Here is a 21,356-nt window from a genome sequence, read left to right as displayed (position 1 = left end):
TATAGGAGGATTAGGAGGAACTTAACGGAGGACCGTGGGGGAGAAGAAGAGGGGAAATAGTAGGGGAGAGGGAGGGAGGCAAACCGTGAGAGACCCTTGAATGCTGATAACAAACTGAGGACTGATGGGTGTGGGGGAAGGGGGGATGGGCATGGAAGAGGGCACGTGTGGGGATGAGCACCGGGTGTTGTATGGAAACCAACTTGACAATAAACTATTCGTAAAAAGAAAATTGCTGATGGAATGAAAGAGAAAGGAAAGAAGGAGAGAGAAAAGGAAGGAAGGAGGGAGGGAGGATAAAGTCAGGGTCAAGAAATTTGCTTTAATCACTTTATTGTGTTTTCTTCTTTGAGTCCCATCATGTAGGAGATATAGGCTACTACTCAACTTCTACTGTAAGATCGGCAGCTCTGAGAACTCCTTTTAAAATGTAGCATGTTAGGAATACAGTCCTGTTCAACAAGAAATGAGGAGGAGAGGGGCGCCTGGGTGGCTTAGTCGGTTAAGCGTCCGACTTTCGCTCAGGTCATGATCTCGCGGTTCGTGGGTTCGAGCCCCGCGTCGGGCTCTGTGCTGACTGCCAGCTCAGAGCCTGGAGCCTGTTTCGGAGTCTGTGACTCCCTCTTTCTCTCTGACCCTCCCCTGCTCACGCTGTCTCTCTCTCTCTCTCTCTCCTAGAAATAAAAAAAAACATTTAAAAAAATAAATAAATGAGGAGGAGACATCTTCACGTGAAACTCTTGTGGAAAATCACTTTTTTTTTTTTTTTGAAAGTAAGCTCTATGCCCAACGTGGGGCTTGAACTCATGACCTTGCAGGCAAGAGTCGCATGCTCTACTGACTGAGCCAGCCAGGTGTCCCCAAACTCAATCACTTTTAAAATCATATCTAACTTTAACCATTGCCTGAATATATGCAACGACTGAATGATATGTTTCCTTTAGTTATAAGAATGCATATCGATGAGGTATTTGTTTATAAGAATAAGTGCCAAGAAGGTATTAATTTGTAAGAATAAAAACCAGTAGCTATCCTGGGAGACTCTTTTGAAGTCAATCTCCGCAGACTACATAAAGTTTTCCACTACATACAAGATCTATTTTTATTATAAGATCTTTTTTTTGTTTTTGTTTTTTTTTAATTTCATTATGAGAGCTTTGTAAATTCTTCAAAGCTTAAGTTCTCATTTTTCATGGCGGCGTGCTTTCCCAACTACTCCACATACTGGGATATCAGAGTTATTGTTAAACAGATCATTAAAAATGACAGATCAGGTCCTTATACCTGACTAAGTTAGTCCTGAGTATAAATGAGGTCCTTTGGGAATGCATGCTCCCTTTTGGATGACTGGGGTCATGTTACTGCACTGAAGCATAGACAATTCACTAACTCTGGCCCAAATCTGAGCTGGTGATTAAAAACTCATGCAAGTGTTTGGCACTACTAATAGACAACTGCTTAACACTTGCTTTCGGAACACCACTTTTCCAACTCGAGGCTAGCCAGTTTAGATAAACACTTATATTTATGCTTTATCTCCACTAGTATACTTTGGAGAAGACTTTTCATTTAGATTAAACAAACACCAAGGGTAAGAAAATTCATACTGAAAATACTCTATTTGCCTTCATTAAAAGACAAACCACATTGCTTTTCTACTCAATTTTCAAATATAAAAGAACTCTCTGAAACATTTCTTAAGCACTGTCAGCCTTCACACCCTCAATGCTGAGAAATCAATGGCTATTTCTGAATGGTACTAGGTACAAAGCATTGTGCTACTGAATTCATCTGAATCTTGCACTATTAATTTATGAATTTGACTGGAATATGTCAAGAGATCATAGCCAAAGATATACCTCCTTCAGAAATGGAACTTTGATCTCCTCAAGGTCATTAATACTGTTGTGTAAAATAATAATTTTGGGTACATAAAATGTGTTCATAAAATACTACACAGCTTGCAGAAACCTAACAGGACATGCTCAAACAGGTAAAATCTGCTTTGACCTTGACTCCGATTTACTTTGAAGGTAGGTCTGCAGTCTACACTTTAAACACAGAAGCTGGTATCTCTTGCTATCAGATTATAAACACTACACCTATATTATCAAAGAGTTCATCTTCTCCAAACATCTGAATTGTCTGTTGAAGAAATACTGAGTTTCTTCACATTACTCTAAAATAATATTAGGTTTAGGGTTACAAGACTTACGCGGTCATAGTTCAAAATATCTCAGAGTTGGGATTTTCAAAGGCAAAGGAAAAAGAAACTAAACTTGCCGAAGAGAGGTGTAGCATGGCAAATAACCTACTGTCTGGCTTTTACTTTTGTATCACCCTTCTTCTTACATTATACCAGGACAGGTATGGGGAAAAAAAAGCAAGATTTAGAAACAAAAATTTTTTTTACTCTTATTAAAGGTATTTTGGAAATAGTTCCTTGCATTCTTCAAAAGGATTAGGAGCAATATTTTATGCTGATTTAAAAAAAGAGAATACTGCTTCTCTTCCTAAATATTTAATACAGAGGGTGATGACTGTACTGATTTTCATATAAATATTAAAGCTTCTTGATCATGTTCCAAACCTTTTACAATGACAGAAGAGGCAACACCACCAACAGGAATTTGGGGCTCTACTCTACCAACCACATAATACATTACCCTTATCTAGAAGAGTAACTGATTTTTTAACTTACTGCCTCTAAATAAATCTTTCTTTTCACTTTAAATAAGAAGTAGGAAAGTGATTAAAGAATTTTATGTCATATGAAATATGCTATGGGTTTTTGTTTTAACAGAATAATAAAATGTTTTATTTATTTCTGAGAGAGAGAAAGAGAGAGACAGTGTAAGCAGGTCAGAGAGAGAGGGAGACACAGAATCTGATACAGGCTCCCGGCTCTGAGCTGTCAGCACAGAGTCTGACGCGGGGCTCGAACCCACGAACCGTGAGATCACGACCTGAGCCAAAGTCGGGACGCTTAACCGACTGAGCCACCCAGGCACCCCATGTTTTAACAGAATAAGCTTTTATCTTTGGGTTTTCCATATCAAATTCAAACACATCTTGATAAAGTAAACTCTATCCAAATATTGTAAACGCATAATCAATAAAAGCAAGTTATATTATAAAACAACCTATACTAAGCTGAGATTTAAAAATTATAAACTTCCAAATGGTATAAAGCAGGTCCTTCATTCAGGCACAGAACATTCTCTAATTTACCTGCCACATAGTAGAAGAGATTTGAAATCAGAGGTCTGTGCACTGATCATTACTGTAACTCTGGCCAGCTGAGAGGTCCCCCATTGTTTACACAACATCAACGAATATCTGTTCTATGCAAGGTGCTGCCCAGGGGTCAAGCCGCCAGTTTTTATTCAGTTTCCTGGGATGACACTGGACTTGGGGTACTTACTTCTCTGTGTTATGTGGCTATACGAAATAACAATTTTTTCTTTGACAAAGAAGAAGAAAATGCTGACAAAATTATTTTTCAGAAACCAAAGAACAGAAGCAGCAGCTGCCTTCCCCAGTCCGGACTGCAGTGTATTTTGGAATAAGCCATTCAAATCGGCAGCTGGCATCTCAGATTGCCGTTTACTCTACACTGTGCATCTCTTCGAGAAGTGCTTCCCCTCTATCTGGCAGGCAGGAAATACTAGGGCTTGGGGCAAGCAGTCTCTTCTCCTGTCACCAAACCCTCTTCCTGCTATTGCTCCTCTAAACAATGCAACACACTATACCGGAAAAATACGACTCATTTTCCAAAAATGTGTTGACAAGCAACTTTTCCAGAACATAGGTCTTTTTAAGGCAGGAACATCTGTATTTACAACACAGATCCAAAACACCTACATGTTTTTCTGTATAACAGAGTATGTTTCTCTTGGCTGAAACCATGGTTTATTAGCATATCTGAGCGGGAATTTATAAATAGGTCCCTCTTGGTCCTTCCTCCAGAAGAACACTGAGCCATGAGTTTTGTTTTAGGAAAAACAGTGAAGTGTAACAGCATGTCATGCTATTCTTTCTACTTCTGCACATGTGCACAAAGTTACCTTCTGAAGTCTTCTTTAATTCAGCTTTCAGTTTTTCCTGGTCTTCTGTTAGCTTTTTATTTTCTGCTTCCAAAATGTATTCCTCTTTATTGACAGACTTTTTCAAGAGCTATCAGAAAAGAGAGTTATAGAAAGAAGTTTAGATGGCAACAATGAGATATTATTTTAGGAAATAGGCTGAATAACATATTTAACGTTATTGGTCTTTATTTTATTCTTTGTCCTTGAAGTATTTTATAATTTTCTACAATATACTTTTGCTGATAGGACTTGATATTTGGGGAAAAAAAAAAAAACCAAACCCAAACAAACAAAAAACCCAAAAAGATTTCTTCTTACTAAGGCTGAAATCTCTGAAACGAAAATAAGGATTTCTGTTTGGGCTATAATTGACTTATGTTTTCAAAAAATACTTAGGTAAACAATGTGAATGCCTTTCCCTCCATTATGTGTGTGATGTTAAGGGAAAAAAACAGTTCTGAGGATATTAGTTGATAAACCATTATGTTCCAATTACGTATCTGTTTACTCAGACTATTTTTATGTAGACCAATCTGTAAAAAAAGAAGAGTATAATGTTAGGATGGGTAAGTGTGAAATGACAAGGCCAGCACTATGCTTGGAAAATTCTATCGAATTTTGAAGAGTCATTGAATCATCCTCAAATTACTTTTACTAATCTTTTACAATGTCTTTTCTATTTTGAAATCTATGCTGGCTTTTAAAATGTTTATTACATGTTTGTAGGTTATCATATTTTTTAGGCAAGAAAAATTAAGATCTAAAGAGTAAAGTATTTCAGAATTCTGTGTATCTAGAAGGAAAACATCATTTTTAATAGAATTAAGAAGCTGACTTATCTTTAAGAAATTAAAAAAAATTAAGTTACTACAAAAGGTAAATTAGGTTAATATTTGAAAAATAAAATACATACACATTGGCAGGGGTTACTTAAAGTGGCAGTAACTTGATACAGACAGTTTCCACAGTCAGATTAAAAAAGCAGCTTAGGACAATTTTTTAAAAAAATGTTTATTTATTTATTTTTGAGAGAGAGAGAGACACACAGAATCTGAGGCAAGTTCTAGGCTCCAAGCTGTCAGCCCAGAGCCTGATGTGGGGCTCAAACCCAAGAACTGTAAGATCATGACCTGAGTTAATATTGAGAGTCAGATGCTTAATCGACTGCACCACCCAGGCACCCTGGCTTAGGATAATTTTAGACAAAGTGACAGAAAAGAATTTCTACTGCAGGGTGATTCCTTTTCTCATGTAAGTTGGTATATCCAATAAACAAAACTCACAAAGTTCTACTGAGCATGGGCCACATGCAAATATATTACAGTTTTTACAATTAGATGATATAAGGGATAAAAATTAAGAGAAACATGGTGTCTGCTCTCACCTAACTTCAGTCTAGTGGAGAGGATGAGACAAGAACATAAAATCGGTAGCACCAGATCAAATACAATACTACTGTGTTATAACAGATTAGGCAGCTCAGAATAAGGAGTAAAACCACTAATATTTTTAGGAGACAAAAAACTAAAGTACATATTTACACTGAAGGAATCCCGTATCTCCAAAATTAAAATTTTTTTTTATTAAGGAGCAGAAACAAGAATTTTTTCCGATCTCTATAATTTGTTGCCACTTCAAATTCAAAATAATCCTAGCTGTTACTTCACTGAATTCAGGTCCCACAGTCTTCAGTGATTACCCAAATTGGAAAAGAACCACTGAGTTGTAGGAATGTTTATACTGACTGCTTGAATTATTATGCCATTGACTTGGAAAAGGTGGATTTGTGTTGGTCTCGTAAATAGGCTTTCATTATTGCACCTGCAAACTTGTCCAATTTATTACATGTGACTTGATGCTGGAGAAAGACCAAGAGCCCGGAACTGAAATTCAATAGCTAGCTGGCTATACAACACTGCATGTGTCCCACATACCTTACAGCTCCTTGGTAAGTGGCTGGAAAAAAACTGGTAAGAAATAAAGCTCCATCACTGTTGTTATTTTAAAGCAGTTAAATTAAAAGTTAGTTGGTCTTTCATAATTATTTCACTTCATTAACTGAATATTAGAACTGACAAGGGTCTCAGGCACCGTCTGCAAGTCATTTTATAAGAGAGCACACACAGGGCACAAAACAATGTGCTTATGCGTGTGGATTCTAGAGCCAGCCTGCTTGGATTCAAATCCTGGTTCTGTTGTTTATTAGCTGAATGGTTTTGTGCAAGTCACTCGACCTTTCTATGCTTCTACTTCGTCATGTATAAAATGCAGACAATAACACCACCGACCTCATGGGGTAGTTACAAGAATTAAGAATTGACAACTTCCTGTGAAGTATTTGAACCAGTACCCAGCACTGCGCTAGCTACTATGTATAACCCTGAGGCTCAGAACATACAAGGTGACTTGTCTCAGATCACAATGCTAACTGTTGGCAGAGTGAGGACTAGCACCTAAGTCTCTTGGGTCTCAGGGTAAAGGGTCTTCCATTCGATCAGGTGTCTCTGACAGGGAATAAAGAGTTGTTTCAGTAGTTTATCTTTCCTGAGCTAGTATTTCAAAATCTATATGAAGTATCTTAAAACAGAAGTCATCTTTGATATGTTGACCTCTGACTTTTCATGGTCAGTTAGTTACACTCTGGGCGTTGATAGCATTAATGTATGGCTCACAAATTTTTTCCCTACTGTGTGCTAGCTTTAGCTCAGCAAATCCGTGCATTTCAGATGATCTGGGGCCATTGACTGGTCAAGATACACAGGAGGCAGGAAACCAGGACAGCATGGAATCAAAGGAGAGGAAAACAAAACAAAGAGAAAAGAAAAGGGAGAAATTGTGGGAGAATCACAGAATCTGTCGTCAAGAAGTAGACTTCCTTGTAAAGGTAACTCATGGTGAAAACAATTCCAAAAGAAAGTTCTAAAAACGGCTTAAGAAAGGTACTTTTTTTGAAGGACAAGATTAATTTAAGGATGTTAAATACGGTGTATATGAAAAACAAACATACTAGTACCCAAATTATACAACAATGCTTTCCATTTCCTTAGAGCTGAAGAGTAAAAGGAAAACAACTAAAGAATGAGTGGAAAAAAGCAGGGTTCTGTTAATAGTTAGAACTCATTACTCTAACAGGATGGGCACAATTTTAAATCAAGATAGGTACACAGTAAATACACAGCTGTGTGCTTTTGAGTTTAGCCATCACGTATTCATCAAAGCTTTGAGGGTTTTGTTTTTATTTTTACCACTGTGAAGTGAGATCAAAGGATAGAAAATGAAGCAGGTAATATTGAGATACAAAATGAGGCTGATTTTGCTACTGAAACATTCTAAAAAAGCAAAAATGACTTATTGCTTGCTTTTGAATACAGAAATACCAAGAGCTTGATTTCCCAGAATGATATTTACTACAAAGGGAAATTTATAAGACATCTCTGGATGAATGACTTTTCAAAACAGAACAAAACAAAGTAAAAAAAAAAAACAAAAAAACTGGTGCTTTTTCTCTGTAAGTTTCTTAAAAGATGCTGGTTACGATCCGCCCAAAAGAAATCTTCTTCAGAGCTATTTTAAATGAAAAAAGGTCTTTACCTTTTTTCTGTAGTGGAAAATAAGGCAAACATCACTAGAAATAAAACATGGATTCTTTTTTTAATTTTTTAAATGTTTTATTTATTTCTGAGAGAGTGAGAGGCAGCGTGAGCAGGGGAGGGTCAGACAGAGAGGGAGACACAGAATCCGAAGCAGATTCCAGGCTCTGAGCTGTCAGCACAGAGCCTGACACGGGGCTCGAACCCACGGATCTTGAGATCATGACCTGAGCCGAAGTTGGACGCTTACCTGACTGAGCCACCCAGGCGCCCAGACATGGGTTCTAAATAGTTGATCATTATACTGTAGCATCAAACACAATTTTTTTTGCAGTGAGTTTTGCCTTATCTAAAATGTTCTGGAAAGCCTGGTATTACGTACTGGCTCATTCATTTACAATAGATACAAGGTGGTTCCTATAGTTCTCTCTACAGGAGGCTAGCCTTAAAGACTATGATAAGTATTTTAATTCTCTGTTAAACTCAGTACTTTTTAGATAAATATATCTTGGTATAATACATAACTGACTATTTGCATTTCATTAATTTACAATAGAAAAATCATTTTATTGTATTATTTTAGGAATACTTTTTTTTTTAAAGAAAATTTGTTTCACTTCTGAATGGTTCCATGGACACTTTTTTCTGAGAAGCAGAATTAGCAAAACTTACGCAGCTTACAATGAACTGCAAACATTCAAGCTATGAGATACGAATCCTGAATTTTACACTGAAGAAAAAAACTCAAATAATTTTGTAGCTATCATTTTTCATTTGTTCTTTTTATTTAACAGTGAAAATATCAGTACCTAATATACACTCTCCCTGAATGGTAGGGGACTTAGCATACGGTTCTCAAAGAAGTAGTACCAGCAGCGCAGCCAAATTAAAGATTTTAAATATTATATGCAGTCATCAGTCTAGCATTAACTACTTTCCTCTGCTTCCTACATCATGAACATTTAAAACAAAACAAATTAAAAAAAATTTTAAATGGTTTAAATATAATTTAACTGAAAAGGAAATGGCAACATAGAGACTTATAAAGATTTGCTTTAGGTTATAAAGTAAAATTAATGGTAATGAAGGAATTAAAATCCATATTCCCAGGATATTGGTTTTTTTTTTTTCATTCATAGGAAACAGGTTCAATGGCATTAATCCACTACAGAGGGAAATTGCGAACAAACAAATCTAAAGGGTAATGACACACTTCTGAAGCCATCATTTTATAGAACAGTGTTGCTACTTAGGGTCATAGTTTGTTTACAGATTATTAAAAAACGCTCTTTTTGATACTGAAAAATAATATGCCTTGGGAAAACCAACAACATTTACACACATTTTAAAGAAGCAAACTTAAATACCTGTTTTAGTCTCTCATTCTCTTCCATGAATTTTTTGGCAGCCTCATTAGTATTTTCTGCTTGAGTTTTAAGTATGGCTTTGTTTGACAGTTCTATACTCAGCTGAGTAATGAGGGTAATCAGACGTCTCAACACACTGAGCAAAAACAAACAACAAAACCAAATCAGATTAATGTATAACTAGACTATTCACAGGAATTGTGACTTAAGATAAAAAGTTACTGTCAAATGATTCCCTGTAGGTATGGGTATGGTAGTGGGAGACCATGTTTAAGAAGGACATCTTTCTACCTTTTTATTCTTTTCTTCTCTCCCTCCTCCTTTCTAAATCCAAATCTTTCTGTCAGAACAAGCCTGTGTCTCATTCCTTTGTGACCTTTGTTACAAAACTAGCCCCTGGGAGATTCGGTTTAGCAGTACTTGTTAATTTAATTATCCTCTTTTTAGAGGCCTTTAGCCAGGAGGAGTGGAAACAGAATTGTAGACCGTGTGGCCAGGCCAGAAGGAGAGGTCCTTTTTGTTCTTTTTCTCCCTAGCACCTCAAAATCTGCTCTATAAAGAGTATTGTGTGAGGCCGGCCAAGCCTGAAAACTGGTCATTCACATCTGTTTATGGGTAACTTCCATTGTTCGAAAGAGAAATTAATATATTCAAATACTCATTCAACAGGTATTTCCTCTGCTAGGCGTTAGGAACTGCTAAGCGTTAAACACTGTGCGAGGCACTGGGGACACAGTGGCAAGTGAGACAAAGTCTTTCAAGGAGTTTAGGCTCCAGGTGGTGAGGCCAGAGCTACAACAGGAATTAGTCGCAAACGTGAATGAGACTCAAAAGAGCACACAGCAGAGAGCACCGCTTCGCTCTGGGGGCAGCGATGGTCACAGTCGGCTTCTCTGTGAAGGGGCTGAAGGATGGACAGAAATTAGCCAGGGGAAGAGGGGGCAGAAGGAAAAGCAGGTGTGAAGACTCGGAAGTGGGAAGAAGTTAGGGACACAACACACTCAATAAACGTCTGTTGCAAGACTGAATGGAAGAACAGCGAAGGCTGGGGCGGCCGGGAATAGGAGGCGGGGGCCAGGCCGTGCGGGGCCTTCTGTGCCATCAACCCCACCGGCCAGAACGACTGTTTGTGGTTTAAGAACCTCACCCGCATTTTTTTACGGAGATGTCAGTATACTAAATGGTGTAGGAAAAAAATCTTTAGGAAAAACGAGGAAGAGAAACACAGTCATGTTCTAAAACTATGCTTTTTAAAAACTTACAGCCAAAAAAATAATGAAAATCCAGAAATGTAAAGGTTTCTTTGAGACCTAAAAAGTTTCATCTGTGCATGTTCATAGGCACCAGGTTTGCTGGTTAAGCCTTTTTCAAGGGCAGGTACAGAGGAGTATTTCCTTACTTCTCTCACAGCATCTATTAGAGGAAAAGAAAAAACATTACTTTTGGCTTTTAATGATACAAAATTACTTTTAAAATGGAAAGCAGTTTTGGGGTGCTTGGGCGGCTCAGTCGGTTAAGCGTCTGACTCTTGATTTTGGCTCAGGTCATGATGTCAGGATTGTAAGATCTAGCCCCGTGTTGGGCTCCATGCTGAGCGTGGAGCCTGCTTAAGGTTCTCTCTCTCCCTGCCCCTCCCCCCTTCTCTAAATTAAAAAAAAAAAAAAAAAGAAGGAAACAAGTTTGAGAATAACTGAACTTTTAAATAATGGGCTTTTTTTTTTTAATTTTAAAATGTTTTATTTATTGCTAGGAAAGAGAGAGAGAGAGAGAGAGAGAGAGAGACAGCATGAGCTGGGGAGGGTCAGAGAGAGAGGGAGTTACAGACTCTGAAATAGGCTCCAGGCTCTGAGCTGGCAGTCAGCACAGAGTCCGACGCGGGGCTCGAACCCACGAACCGCGAGATCATGACCTAAGCGAAAGTCGGATGCTTAACCGACTAAGCCACCCAGGCGCCCCAATAATGGGCTTTTTGTGTGGGCTCTTTTTGTCTTTTTTTTTCTATAACACCTGGGAGGGCACATGCTCAAAAGAGATGCTCTGTAGACAGAAGCCAGTGGAAGCTAGTTGCAAAAACTTTGTAACAGCTTTTTTTAAAAAAAATTATTTACCTAGGACTTATTATCATTGTATTGTCTCTCATCTCCAGCTGCACTGCAAACTATTAACCTTCATTCATTCTATCCCTAATAGGCTGAATAAAATCCAACCTACTGACGACAGTAGATAGGTCATTTATCATTCCCATCAGTGCCAAGAGACCAAACTATTTCCCTTTCTGTACTAACATTTTTATTATATCTATTATTCCTTTAATATCATCAAATCATTACGGTAATTATTAAAGTAACATTAAGTTATTTAAAATAATATTATTAAAGTAACATTAATATTATTAAAATATTATTATTCATCAAGGCACCTGGGTGTCTCAGTCAGTTAAGTGTCTGACTTGGCTCAGGTTATGATCTCAGAAGTCCTGAGTTCGAGCCTCGCATCGGGCTCTCTGCGGTCAGTGTGAAGCCCCACTTGGGATCCTCTCTTTCTCTGCCCCTCCCCTGTGCTCACTCTCTCACATAAATGTAAAAAAAATATATTATAACTCATTAACACTAGTAATATTAATATGATTTTATTGACATTTTAGAAATATTTGCTACACTGAGATTTCCCCTCGCGTAAGTTAAAACGGGATTTGACCTATATGGGCATACGCTCCCCCAACAAGCACATGGGTGGCACCAGCTTCTGCAAACATTCAGAAAGCTGCACTTTTGATGCATTCAGGTCCATTATGCCTCAGATACAGGGGATCTATTTCTTCCCAGGGGAAAACAGAGTTTAGCTTATTTATATCCATATTTAGTGCACTCTTAAGTCACTGGATTCTTGTAGGTCCTAGGTTAGGGACTTTGCATTAGGTGTCTCAAAGGCCAGCGGGCCAAACAAGTTACACTGTTTCTTTCATGTAGCCATCGATATTCTTAGGGAAGAGTGACTGCTATACAGGAAAGACATTCCAGTTAGAAACCTGAGGCCACTTAAAACTACTATTTTACTTCACTTTTAAAAATTAATATCTAAAAAAAGTTTTTAATGTTTGTTTATTTCTGAGAGAGAGAGCACGAGTGGGAAGGGGGAGAGGGGGAGAGGGGGAGAGGGGGAGAGGGGGAGGGGGAGAGAGAGACACCCTGAAGCAGGCTCCAGGACCTGGGCTGTCAGCACAGAGCCCGATATGAGGCTGGAACTCCCGAACCACGAGATAATGACCTGAGCCAAAATCGGATGCTCAACCGACTGAGCCAACTAGGGCCCCTATATATTTTTTTGAGAGACAGAGAATGCAAATGAGTGTGCAAGCAGGGATGGGGCAGAGGGAGAAGGGGAGACAGAATCTTAAGCAAGCTCCATGTCCAGCACAGAGCCTGATGTGGGGCTCAATCCCACATCTGTGAGATCATGACCTGAGCTGAAATCAAGAGTTGCACACTAACTGCTGGAGTCTCCAGGCAGCCTTTATTTTTTAAATGGCAGCTTTACTGAATTATAACTCACATACCCTAAAATTTACCCCTTCAAAGTGTCTAATTCAATAGTTTTAAGTATATTTGCAAAGCTGTGCCACCAACACCAACTTCTGAATATTTTCATTAACCCCGTCAGAAGACCCATATACATTCCTTCCCTCCTAGAAACTACCAATTTACTTTCTGTCACCATGGATTTGCCTATTTTGGACTTTCTATACATAAGAAAAAATTTACTACAGAGCCTTTTGTGTCTGGCTTCATTTAATTCAGTGTTTTCAAAGTTTGGCTATATTGTACTGCGTGCATATCAGTATTTATTTTTATGGCTGAATAATATTCCGTTGTACAGAAAGACCTCATCTCGTTTATCCATTCTTCAGTTGACGGACATTTGGACTGTTTCTACTTTTTAGCTGTTATGACTAATGCTGCTATGCACATTCTTTTCTCGGTATGTTACCAATCTTACAGCTTTTTGGTTTATTTTCAATTATAGAGTTTGTCTTTCTCTAGTTTCATAAAATTTAAAGTTTTTTTCCTTTAAATTCTGGAACAGTTTAGGCAGCATTAATAATATCTTTTCTCTGAAAGTGGTAGAATTTCTTGCAAAACTATCTGGTTTTATTCTTTTCTGAAGGAGGTAGCTTTTTTTACAACTTTCTATAATTTTTCTAGGGAAAACTGGTCTGCTTAAATTTTCTGTATCTACTAGAATTCATCTGATAAGTTACATTTCTCTACAAAATTACTCATTTCACGTAGGTTTCCAGATTTGCATAGAGGTGTATAAAATAGTCTCTTAAATTATCCTTAAGAATTTTTCTTGCACAGGGCACCGGGGGAGCTCAGTTAGTTAAGCGTCCAACTCTTGATTTTGGCTCAGGTCATGATCTCACGTTTCATGAGACAGATCTGCATGTCAGGCTCTGTGCTGAGCACGGGGCCTGCTTGGGATTCTCTCTCTCCGTGTCTGCACCTTCCCCGTGTGTGCTCTCTCTCTCAAAATAAATAAGCTTAAAACAATCTTACTCTTGGTCTTAATGGCTATTTCTCCTTTTCCATTCCTCAGATTGTCACAATATAGGAAGAGCATACCAACAACACTACAAAACACCTAAAAAATCCACCAAACAGAATAGTATTTATGAGTTATTCTGAGCAGGACAGAGGAACCAAATAGTAATATGAAGGATCATTATGCCTGTTATTCAGCCTCTTTGACTTTTTAAAAAAATGTCATTAAAATTTTTTTGGGGGGGTGGGGGGCGAAGAGGGCACCTGGATGGTTCAGTCGGTTAAGTGGCTGACTCTTGATTTTGGCTCAGGTCATGATCTCATGGTTCGAGTGGTTCTCTAGTGGGTTCGAGTCCCGCACTGGTGGCTGTGCTGACAGTGTGGAGCCTGCTTGAGATTCTCTCTCTTCCTTTTTCTCTTTTCCTCCTTGACTTCTGCTCTCAAAATAAATAAACTTTTTAAAAAAGTTAAAAAAAAAAAGATTTTTTTTAACGTTTACTTATTTTTGAGAGTGGGAGTGAGAGCAGGGGTGGGGGGTAGAGAGAGAGAGACAGAGACAGAGAGAGAGAGAGAGAGAGAGAGAGAGAGACAGAGACAGACAGAGATAGACAGAGACAGAGACAGAGAGTGAGTGGGGAGCGGAGCAGAGAGGGAGGGAGATACAGTATCTAATGCAGGATCCAAGCTCTGAGCAATCAGCACAGAGCCCAATGCAGGGTTTGAGCTGACAAACTGAGATCATGACCTGAGACAAAGGTGGACGCTTAACCAACTAAGTCACCCAGGTGCCCCCTTTGGCTTTTTTTATTTTTTTAAGTTTATTTATTTATTTTGAAAAAGAGACAGCAAGCAGGGGTGGGGAAGAGAGAGGGGAAGATAGGGAAAATCCTAAGCAGGCTCTACACTGTCCGTGTGGAGCCCAACGTAGGGCTTGAACCCACAAACCATGAGATCATGACCTGAGCTGAAATCCAGAATCAGAAGCTCAACTAACTGGGCCACCCAGGGGCCTCAAAGCTTCTTTGGCTTTTATATGAAAATAATATTCTTGGATCCATTATGCAGAGATGCTGAGAATTAACCAACATTAAAGAAGTTTATAAATACAAATGGTCACACAAACCCACCTGTAGGGTAAAACCCCCTCCAGCAGAGGAGGCTGTGGGAACAACGAGGGAGGCACAGTACGGGCAGCGTGGGGCACAGAGTCAGTCTTCTGTAAGCCACGCGGAGACAGCCTTTTTTGGATCACTTGGGGAAACTTCCAAAACCTGGGATGCATTTCTGCTGATACTAAACACATTCCGGGGTCTCCTGCTGCCTTCCTACCTGTTCCCACCTGACAGCACACGTGTGACTGTACTCAGTACAGGCTCTAGGGACAGGAACACCTGATAATAACTATCTTATTAGAGAAACAGCCAACAGGAAAAGTGAAATAAATTTGAAAATAAAGTAATAAATTACACTTGAGCAACCTACTGGTTTTGTATTATATACACTTTCATCATCCTAGTGAGTAGGAACACTGAACTATGCACTTTCCATATGCTAATGCTTTTAAACCTTTAAACACCTCAGTGAAGCAGGTATGATTACCCTATTCTGAGACGGAAATACTGAGGTTTAAAGGGTAAGTCCCTATCTACCCGCCTTTACTTTGTACGGTCCAAGCTCCTGCACGAGCCACCCTGATGTCCCTATTCTCTGAGAATTAATTACCCAACCACAGATGTCGGCTCCAGTCAGCGGTCATGGTTCTGTGCCTTTGACTCCTGCCCTCGGCCACTGCATACCAGACAAAGGTTGGATACCTGGTGCTAGATGATTCACTTATTTTCCTATTTTCCTTCTATCTGGAATTCAGATTCACAAGTGGCTAATTAATCCTTGTGTATGGCTGGAGTGATGCCACCTGGCAGCTATGTGGTGCCCACCTTCTGCCTTGGGAAGGGAGTATCAGCGTCCATGGAGACAAGGAAGAATGAAGTAGACCCACAGAGTAATGCAAGGCACGAAGGAGACACTTGAATTCCGAGGACTAGTCCCTCCCTGGAATTTGGCTTCCTTCCTTCCCGGAGCTGCTCTAAAACAACCCCCTATTTTATTAGAAGTTTCCCTTTCTTGCTCAAGTGAGGTTCGGTTGGCTTCTGATACCTGTAACCAAAAGAACCTTAGACTAACGTTCCCCTTCCTTATATGGAATATGTGGCAGCTTTCAGTAGGAATTCTTGTGATGACTTTAGACTTAAAAGATCACAATACCAGAGGCAGTAGAGGCCTTTTTTCTCTCTGTTCTACAAATGGAGAAATGAAACTCAGAGAGATGAAGTGCCAAAGGGCATTCAGTTAGTTGGTGGCAGAGTTGGGATCGTTTTCCTTACTATCCTTTACTTTTTTTTTTATTAAAAAAATTTTCAATGTTTATTTTTGAGAAGGGGGGGCAGAGAGAGAGAGAGAGAGAGAGAGAGAGAGAGAGAACTGAACCAGGCTCTGTGCTGAGAGCCACGAGCTCGGTGAGGGGCTTGAACTCATCAACTGTGAGATCATGACCTGAACTGAAATTGGACACCCAGGTGCCCCTGTCCTTTACTTGTTACCCAGTGTTATTTGTTACGCGGCTGGAGATTTTCTTGACAATAACGGCACACCATGGGACACATACTGGCATTTCAAAGTGAAGCAGGGACCCATTCACACTCTGATACAATCACCTACTCATACCTCTCGCACCAGCTGTTCCTAGTTCTATAAAAAGGAACTCATTTCAGAGGTAGGTGGTATGGGACACGGGAAACGTCTCCTCATCAAACAGTGGCACGTAGAGCAGTCATCCCAGGAAGGCCTCTGTACAACTCGCTATAGCTCAATAGTGACATCAACTTAGGTAATTAAAAACCCAGTGAATTCATTAATAATAATGTAAAAAAAACCCCTAGAGTTAAGCTTAGTCAAAAGAGGAATTCAGTACTTACCTAGAAATAGAACAATCAATAGGACTATAATAGTAAGGAAAGCCTTGTTCCAGAAAGTTGCAATTTTACCCCAGACATTAAATGAAAAAATCTTCTGCCATCTGTAAAGCAATATAATTACATTAGAGATAAAAAAATCAAAAGATTATGAAATGCTTTGCAAATATTCAATGAGCATTTTTCTAACTGTGTAGTGAGTGAAAAGAATTACAGAAATTTAATTTTTCATGTCTTATCAGAGAATTATCAATTTTCTGACATGACATAAGCGTGTCTCATAAAATAAAGGACAACTCAAGTGTAATGATAATCTGACATTACCTTCTGTCTGGTGGCTTAAACCTTCTAAAGCAAAAATGGCTAGCTTTCAAAGTAAAGACGCATGATCAAAACCTTAAAAAGGGATTCTTATAGTCCCTTGGTGACAGCAATCCACTACACCAATATAGTCTTACAGCTATATTGCTGACAGAAGTTATCACTTTGTATCTTTTCGCTCATCAGGATAATAACTCAGAAATAACAAAGACCTACTGGTCTAATTAATCAGCAGCATTTCATGAGCAAGGGGTCTAACTCTGCACTATTTATTTTTCCATAATACACTTCTAACATCTACTCCAGGTAAAAGAATTCTCTATTTTTATCACAAGGGAATTAAAAATGTTATCGCTATATTACATAAAGTGCAAAGATGTTAAATAGATTAATAAAGTTTTACATATGTATACACTCATATAATTACCACTCAGATCAAGATGTGAACATAGGAAACGAAATGGGGAAAAAGTCTAGATGGATTGAACAGCACAAGCAAAGACACAGAGGTAAGAAAGCACGCATTATAAATGACAAAGATGACAGCAATCCACTACACCATTGGAAAGGTAACAAACTTTGTACAGGGTGTTTTATTTATTTTATTTTTAAAAGTGTATTTATTTTGAGAGACAGGGAAAGAGCTCGAGCAGCGGAAGGGCAGAAAAAGAGAGAGAGAGAGAATCCCTAGCAGGTTCCATACTGTTAGCTAAAGAGCCTAATGTGGGGCTCGAACTCATGAAATCATGAGACCTGAGCCGAAACCAAGAGTCAGTGCTTAACCGACTGAGCCCCCAGGTGTCCCTGTACAAGGGCATTTTAAATGAATAACAGATGAATGAAGTCCAAAGGACCTAAATAAAGTTCAAACACAACCTAAAAATAAGTTTTACTTCAAGATTACAAATTATTAACTAATAACTTTTGAGAACAACCCTAAGCAGTAACTTGAAGTTGGGAGGAGAGGAAGATGGACATAGGTGAAGGAGGTCCTTTTGCCTCGATGCTGCCAGAGATGCTACTCAGATTTTTCATTACAAAATGTTTATATTTTTAGAAAGAGAATATGAGGAGCAACACCTTCGTGTAAGCCCCACTGTAAATTCACATTTTAACAGCCAGTATAGAAAGGAACACGAGAGAGGCCTCCCATAGGGAACAACTAGCAGTTTCTAGTGAGACTCCATTCAAGGAAAAACTGATCATAGCTATTATATACTGAGTCCTTACGATGCTATGGTTCTAGGCACTTTTATGTATTTTAGCTCATTCAATCTCCACAGCCACTAATGAGGTGGATACTAGTATTATCTCTATTTTACAAACGGAGAAACTGGCCAGAGATGGTAAATAATTTGCCTAGGGTCATACAGTAACATGCAGAGCTGAAATACACACTCAGGCAGCCTGACTTCTAAGCATGTGTCTTTAACCAGTGGGTTAAGTGAGAAAATAATAGCCAAATTTAAATAAAACTGAAGGCTTCTCGTTGATGCCTATGGTGGTACATGCATAAAAGACAAAATGTGGATACACACAGTAAGAACATATTGTAAATGGGTTGTAAGCATATATATTTTCTTATATATATACTTGTAAATGAGTATATATTTATAGAATTTCTGTACTCACATACACGTCTATCAAAGAGGTACTTGAATAGGACACGAAAAAAATTATATTTGGCAGGAAGAATAAGATCCAAAATCTATGTATTATTTTCATGGAAAAAAGACTAATGGACTATATATATATATATAGAAATACACATATATTATATATATACATAGGAAATGCTTAAGCTTTATTTATAAATAATATCTTTCTTTCTCTTGAATATAGGACTCTCTTGTTGCAACTACTAACAAAAAGCTAGCAGGGTGTTGTAGAGATTTCAAAGCAACCCGCAGGATGAGCAGTAGAGTAAAAAAGCAGTAGGCTGAAAGTCAGATTTTTGTCTAGAGTCAGCTACGGATTAGCTAGATGACTACCTTCCCTACGGAATAAGTAGGCTGGCTAAAATGATCTCTAATGCTCCTTCCTACAGTGTGATTCCATTTTTTTCTTTAGTAAGGAAGAAAAAAGTGACGGCGTAGCTGATAAGCAAGGACAGGAGTAGAAATCTAGGTAGGTAAGAAACAAGTCGAGTTGCAAAGACCCCCTGGACCCTGAGCCAAAGTAAAAACTTAGGTAAGTCTCTGCCAGCCATGGGCTCTCACTAAACTTATCTCTAGGATCTCATTTATGGAAGATTTTCTTTTATGCCAGGGGCATGAACCCAGGTGTTGCAACATTTTATTGCAAGCGTGTTTCACCATTCATACTATCAACTTTCTGAATCTAAAACTGAACTACTGCAGCCGCACTTGTGGTGAACACGGCGTAACCGTGGAGAAGTGAAATCGCCAGGCTGCACGCCTGACGCTGGCCGGACACCGATGTAACGCTGTGTGTCAACTGTACGAACCTCCCCCTGCCCCACCAATGAACAGCAGGAGGACCTACCAGCGTGAAGTCAGCCAATGATTCGACTTAAATACTTTTATGCTACTTACAGGCCTCTCAAAGTTCTTTAGTAAGGAATTAACGCTAACGTACGGTTGTGGTACTTTCCATATTCGGCACTTTGAGTGTATATTAATTCTGTGTATGGAAAAAAGGCAGTAAAACATTAACGTAACTGGTTTTGGGTTACCTAAGGCCAAAAGGAAGAACCACTGACTGCTGTAAGTGTCTACACTGCCAGTGCACTGCCCGCGGGAGACACTTCTGGGTCCGCCATCTACCCGTTCCCTTCCTGAGCGGACTGGCCGGGCCAGGGCAACAGCCGGGCTGGGTGTGACGACCGGCGGGGAAGTACGGCCACGACAGGGAACCGCGAGGACTGGGCCCTTGCCCTTTTAGGAGCGACGGGACACGGAGTTAATTCGTTTGTACCTGTACCGAGTATTATACAACGTCATATTTTAATACTGTGCGATGTCACCTGAAATGCGTGTGGAAAGAGCACCTTTAACACAGCCAGCACTCCAACCTTGTTAATCGCAGGAAACGTCTCCTCACACCTGCCTGAGGCGGCCGGTCGCGCTCACTGTACCTACGGCAACTCCGCGCAGGGCTCCTACCTCTGAGGGGGCACGAAGGGCAGGCAGAAGAGTAACATCAGCCCTATTTCGGCATAAAGAAAGGCTGCAACTGCCACCCACTGCAGTGTCATCTCCTCTTCACACCTGAACACAGAAACACTGAACTCACTTCGCCGCCCGCCCGAGGGAGCCGCGGGGGGAGGCCCGGGGCGCAGCCGGCCGGCCCCTCCTCCGAGCCCCCGCGGGGGGCGGCCCGCCGCCCTCCGCTAACGCCCGCGCCCCGAGGCCCTGCTTCTCCGCGAACGCGCCGCGGGCAGGGCGGCTTCCGAGGTCCAACCGCGGAGGCAGCGGCGCGACCCCGCGCGGCCCGGCGCTCCCGCCCGCCTCGGGGACCGCGGCCCCCCGGGAGCGCGAGCGGCCTTACCCCTGCTGCGGCGCGGCGCGCTCTCCGCGCCGCCCGGCGCCGCCGACGCGCCTGACGTCAGACGCCGCGGCGGGGCGGGCGGGGCGAGGGGCGGAAGGGGCGTGGCGAGGGGGCGGAAGGGGCGGGGCGGGGCTGGGGAGGGGAGAGCGCCCCAGCCCCGCCCGCCTGCCCCGCCCCCTCGCCCCGGACCGCAGCCCCGCAGCTGGCGGCGCGCACGCGCTTCCCCGACGGCGTGGAGGCGCGCGGACGACGGTTGCCGTTGATGGTTTTCTAACTGGCTCGCTCGGCGGGCGGGTGCGGTTGATGGACGCCCCGTGAGAGCGTCGCGGAGTCGGGAGGAGGGGCCCCGGACGGCGGGCCTGTCGGGCGCTGCGGAGCCCCGGGCGCGCCCCGCTGTCCGCGTCCGGGGCGGGCGTCGCGCCCTGAGAGCCGGTCCCCGGCGGGAGAGGCGGGCGCCCCCGGGGCGCGCGGGAGCCGAGGCCGGGGTGCGGCTGCTTTCCGGGCGTCCCAGCCGCGCGCAGAGCGCTCCACGACCGGTCTCCACGCGACTCAGGAATTCTACCCTCCCGGACGGAGTTCCTGGGGGACTATCGGCTGATGTAAATAGTTAGAGAATATGGACATAGACTTTTTAAATTTTTCACGCGTTGGGGGGAGTGCAGCACACACTAGTGGGGGCGAAGAGAGCACCCAAGCCGGCTCCACCGCGCGGACGCCCGCAGGGTCCCCACCCCCTGGGGAGCTAACGACTGGGCCACCCGGGCGCCCCTAAAAACACATTTAAGTGGGTACTTTTTCTTATCACAAATATACCCGATCACATAGAAAAGAAAGGGAAAAAAGACTAAACAGTGAATTAACTATAGGGAAGGTTTAACAAAACCTCAACCGTGCGTAGAACTCCACGCTCTGTCCACACGGCTTCCCCTGAAAGCCGATGCACCTTACCCTATGCTGCTGTGCTCAC

The 21,356-nt window shown here is 41.1% G+C and overlaps 1 protein-coding gene and 1 non-coding gene across 4 annotated transcripts in view; both read right to left on the bottom strand.

Annotated features, from left to right (window-relative positions):
• The window catches only part of BCAP29 (B cell receptor associated protein 29), a 46,145-nt gene extending 25,698 nt beyond the window's left edge, over positions 1 to 20,447 (bottom strand). Inside the window, exons 1-6 of one of the 3 annotated variants that reach the window (XM_039247223.1) lie at positions 20,390 to 20,447; positions 20,005 to 20,109; positions 16,562 to 16,662; positions 10,308 to 10,458; positions 9,046 to 9,181; positions 4,068 to 4,176 (exon numbers count right to left, since the gene is read on the bottom strand). In XM_039247223.1, coding sequence (XP_039103154.1) covers positions 4,068 to 4,176; positions 9,046 to 9,181; positions 10,308 to 10,458; positions 16,562 to 16,662; positions 20,005 to 20,096 — 589 coding nt within the window. In that variant the 5' untranslated portion in view covers positions 20,097 to 20,109; positions 20,390 to 20,447. The other 2 variants (XM_039247224.1, XR_005530968.1) reach the window with 2 other exon arrangements.
• On the bottom strand, positions 359 to 467 carry LOC120241874. The gene has a single exon (XR_005530973.1). It is a non-coding gene; the product is annotated as a small nucleolar RNA U109 (small nucleolar RNA).
• Positions 20,448 to 21,356: the final 909 nt, after the last annotated feature.

Source organism: Hyaena hyaena, unplaced genomic scaffold (genome assembly GCF_003009895.1).
Source record: "Hyaena hyaena isolate Hyena2069 unplaced genomic scaffold, ASM300989v1 scaffold_294, whole genome shotgun sequence".
NCBI lineage: Eukaryota > Metazoa > Chordata > Mammalia > Carnivora > Hyaenidae > Hyaena > Hyaena hyaena.
This window is presented reverse-complemented; position numbering and strand designations above follow the sequence as displayed.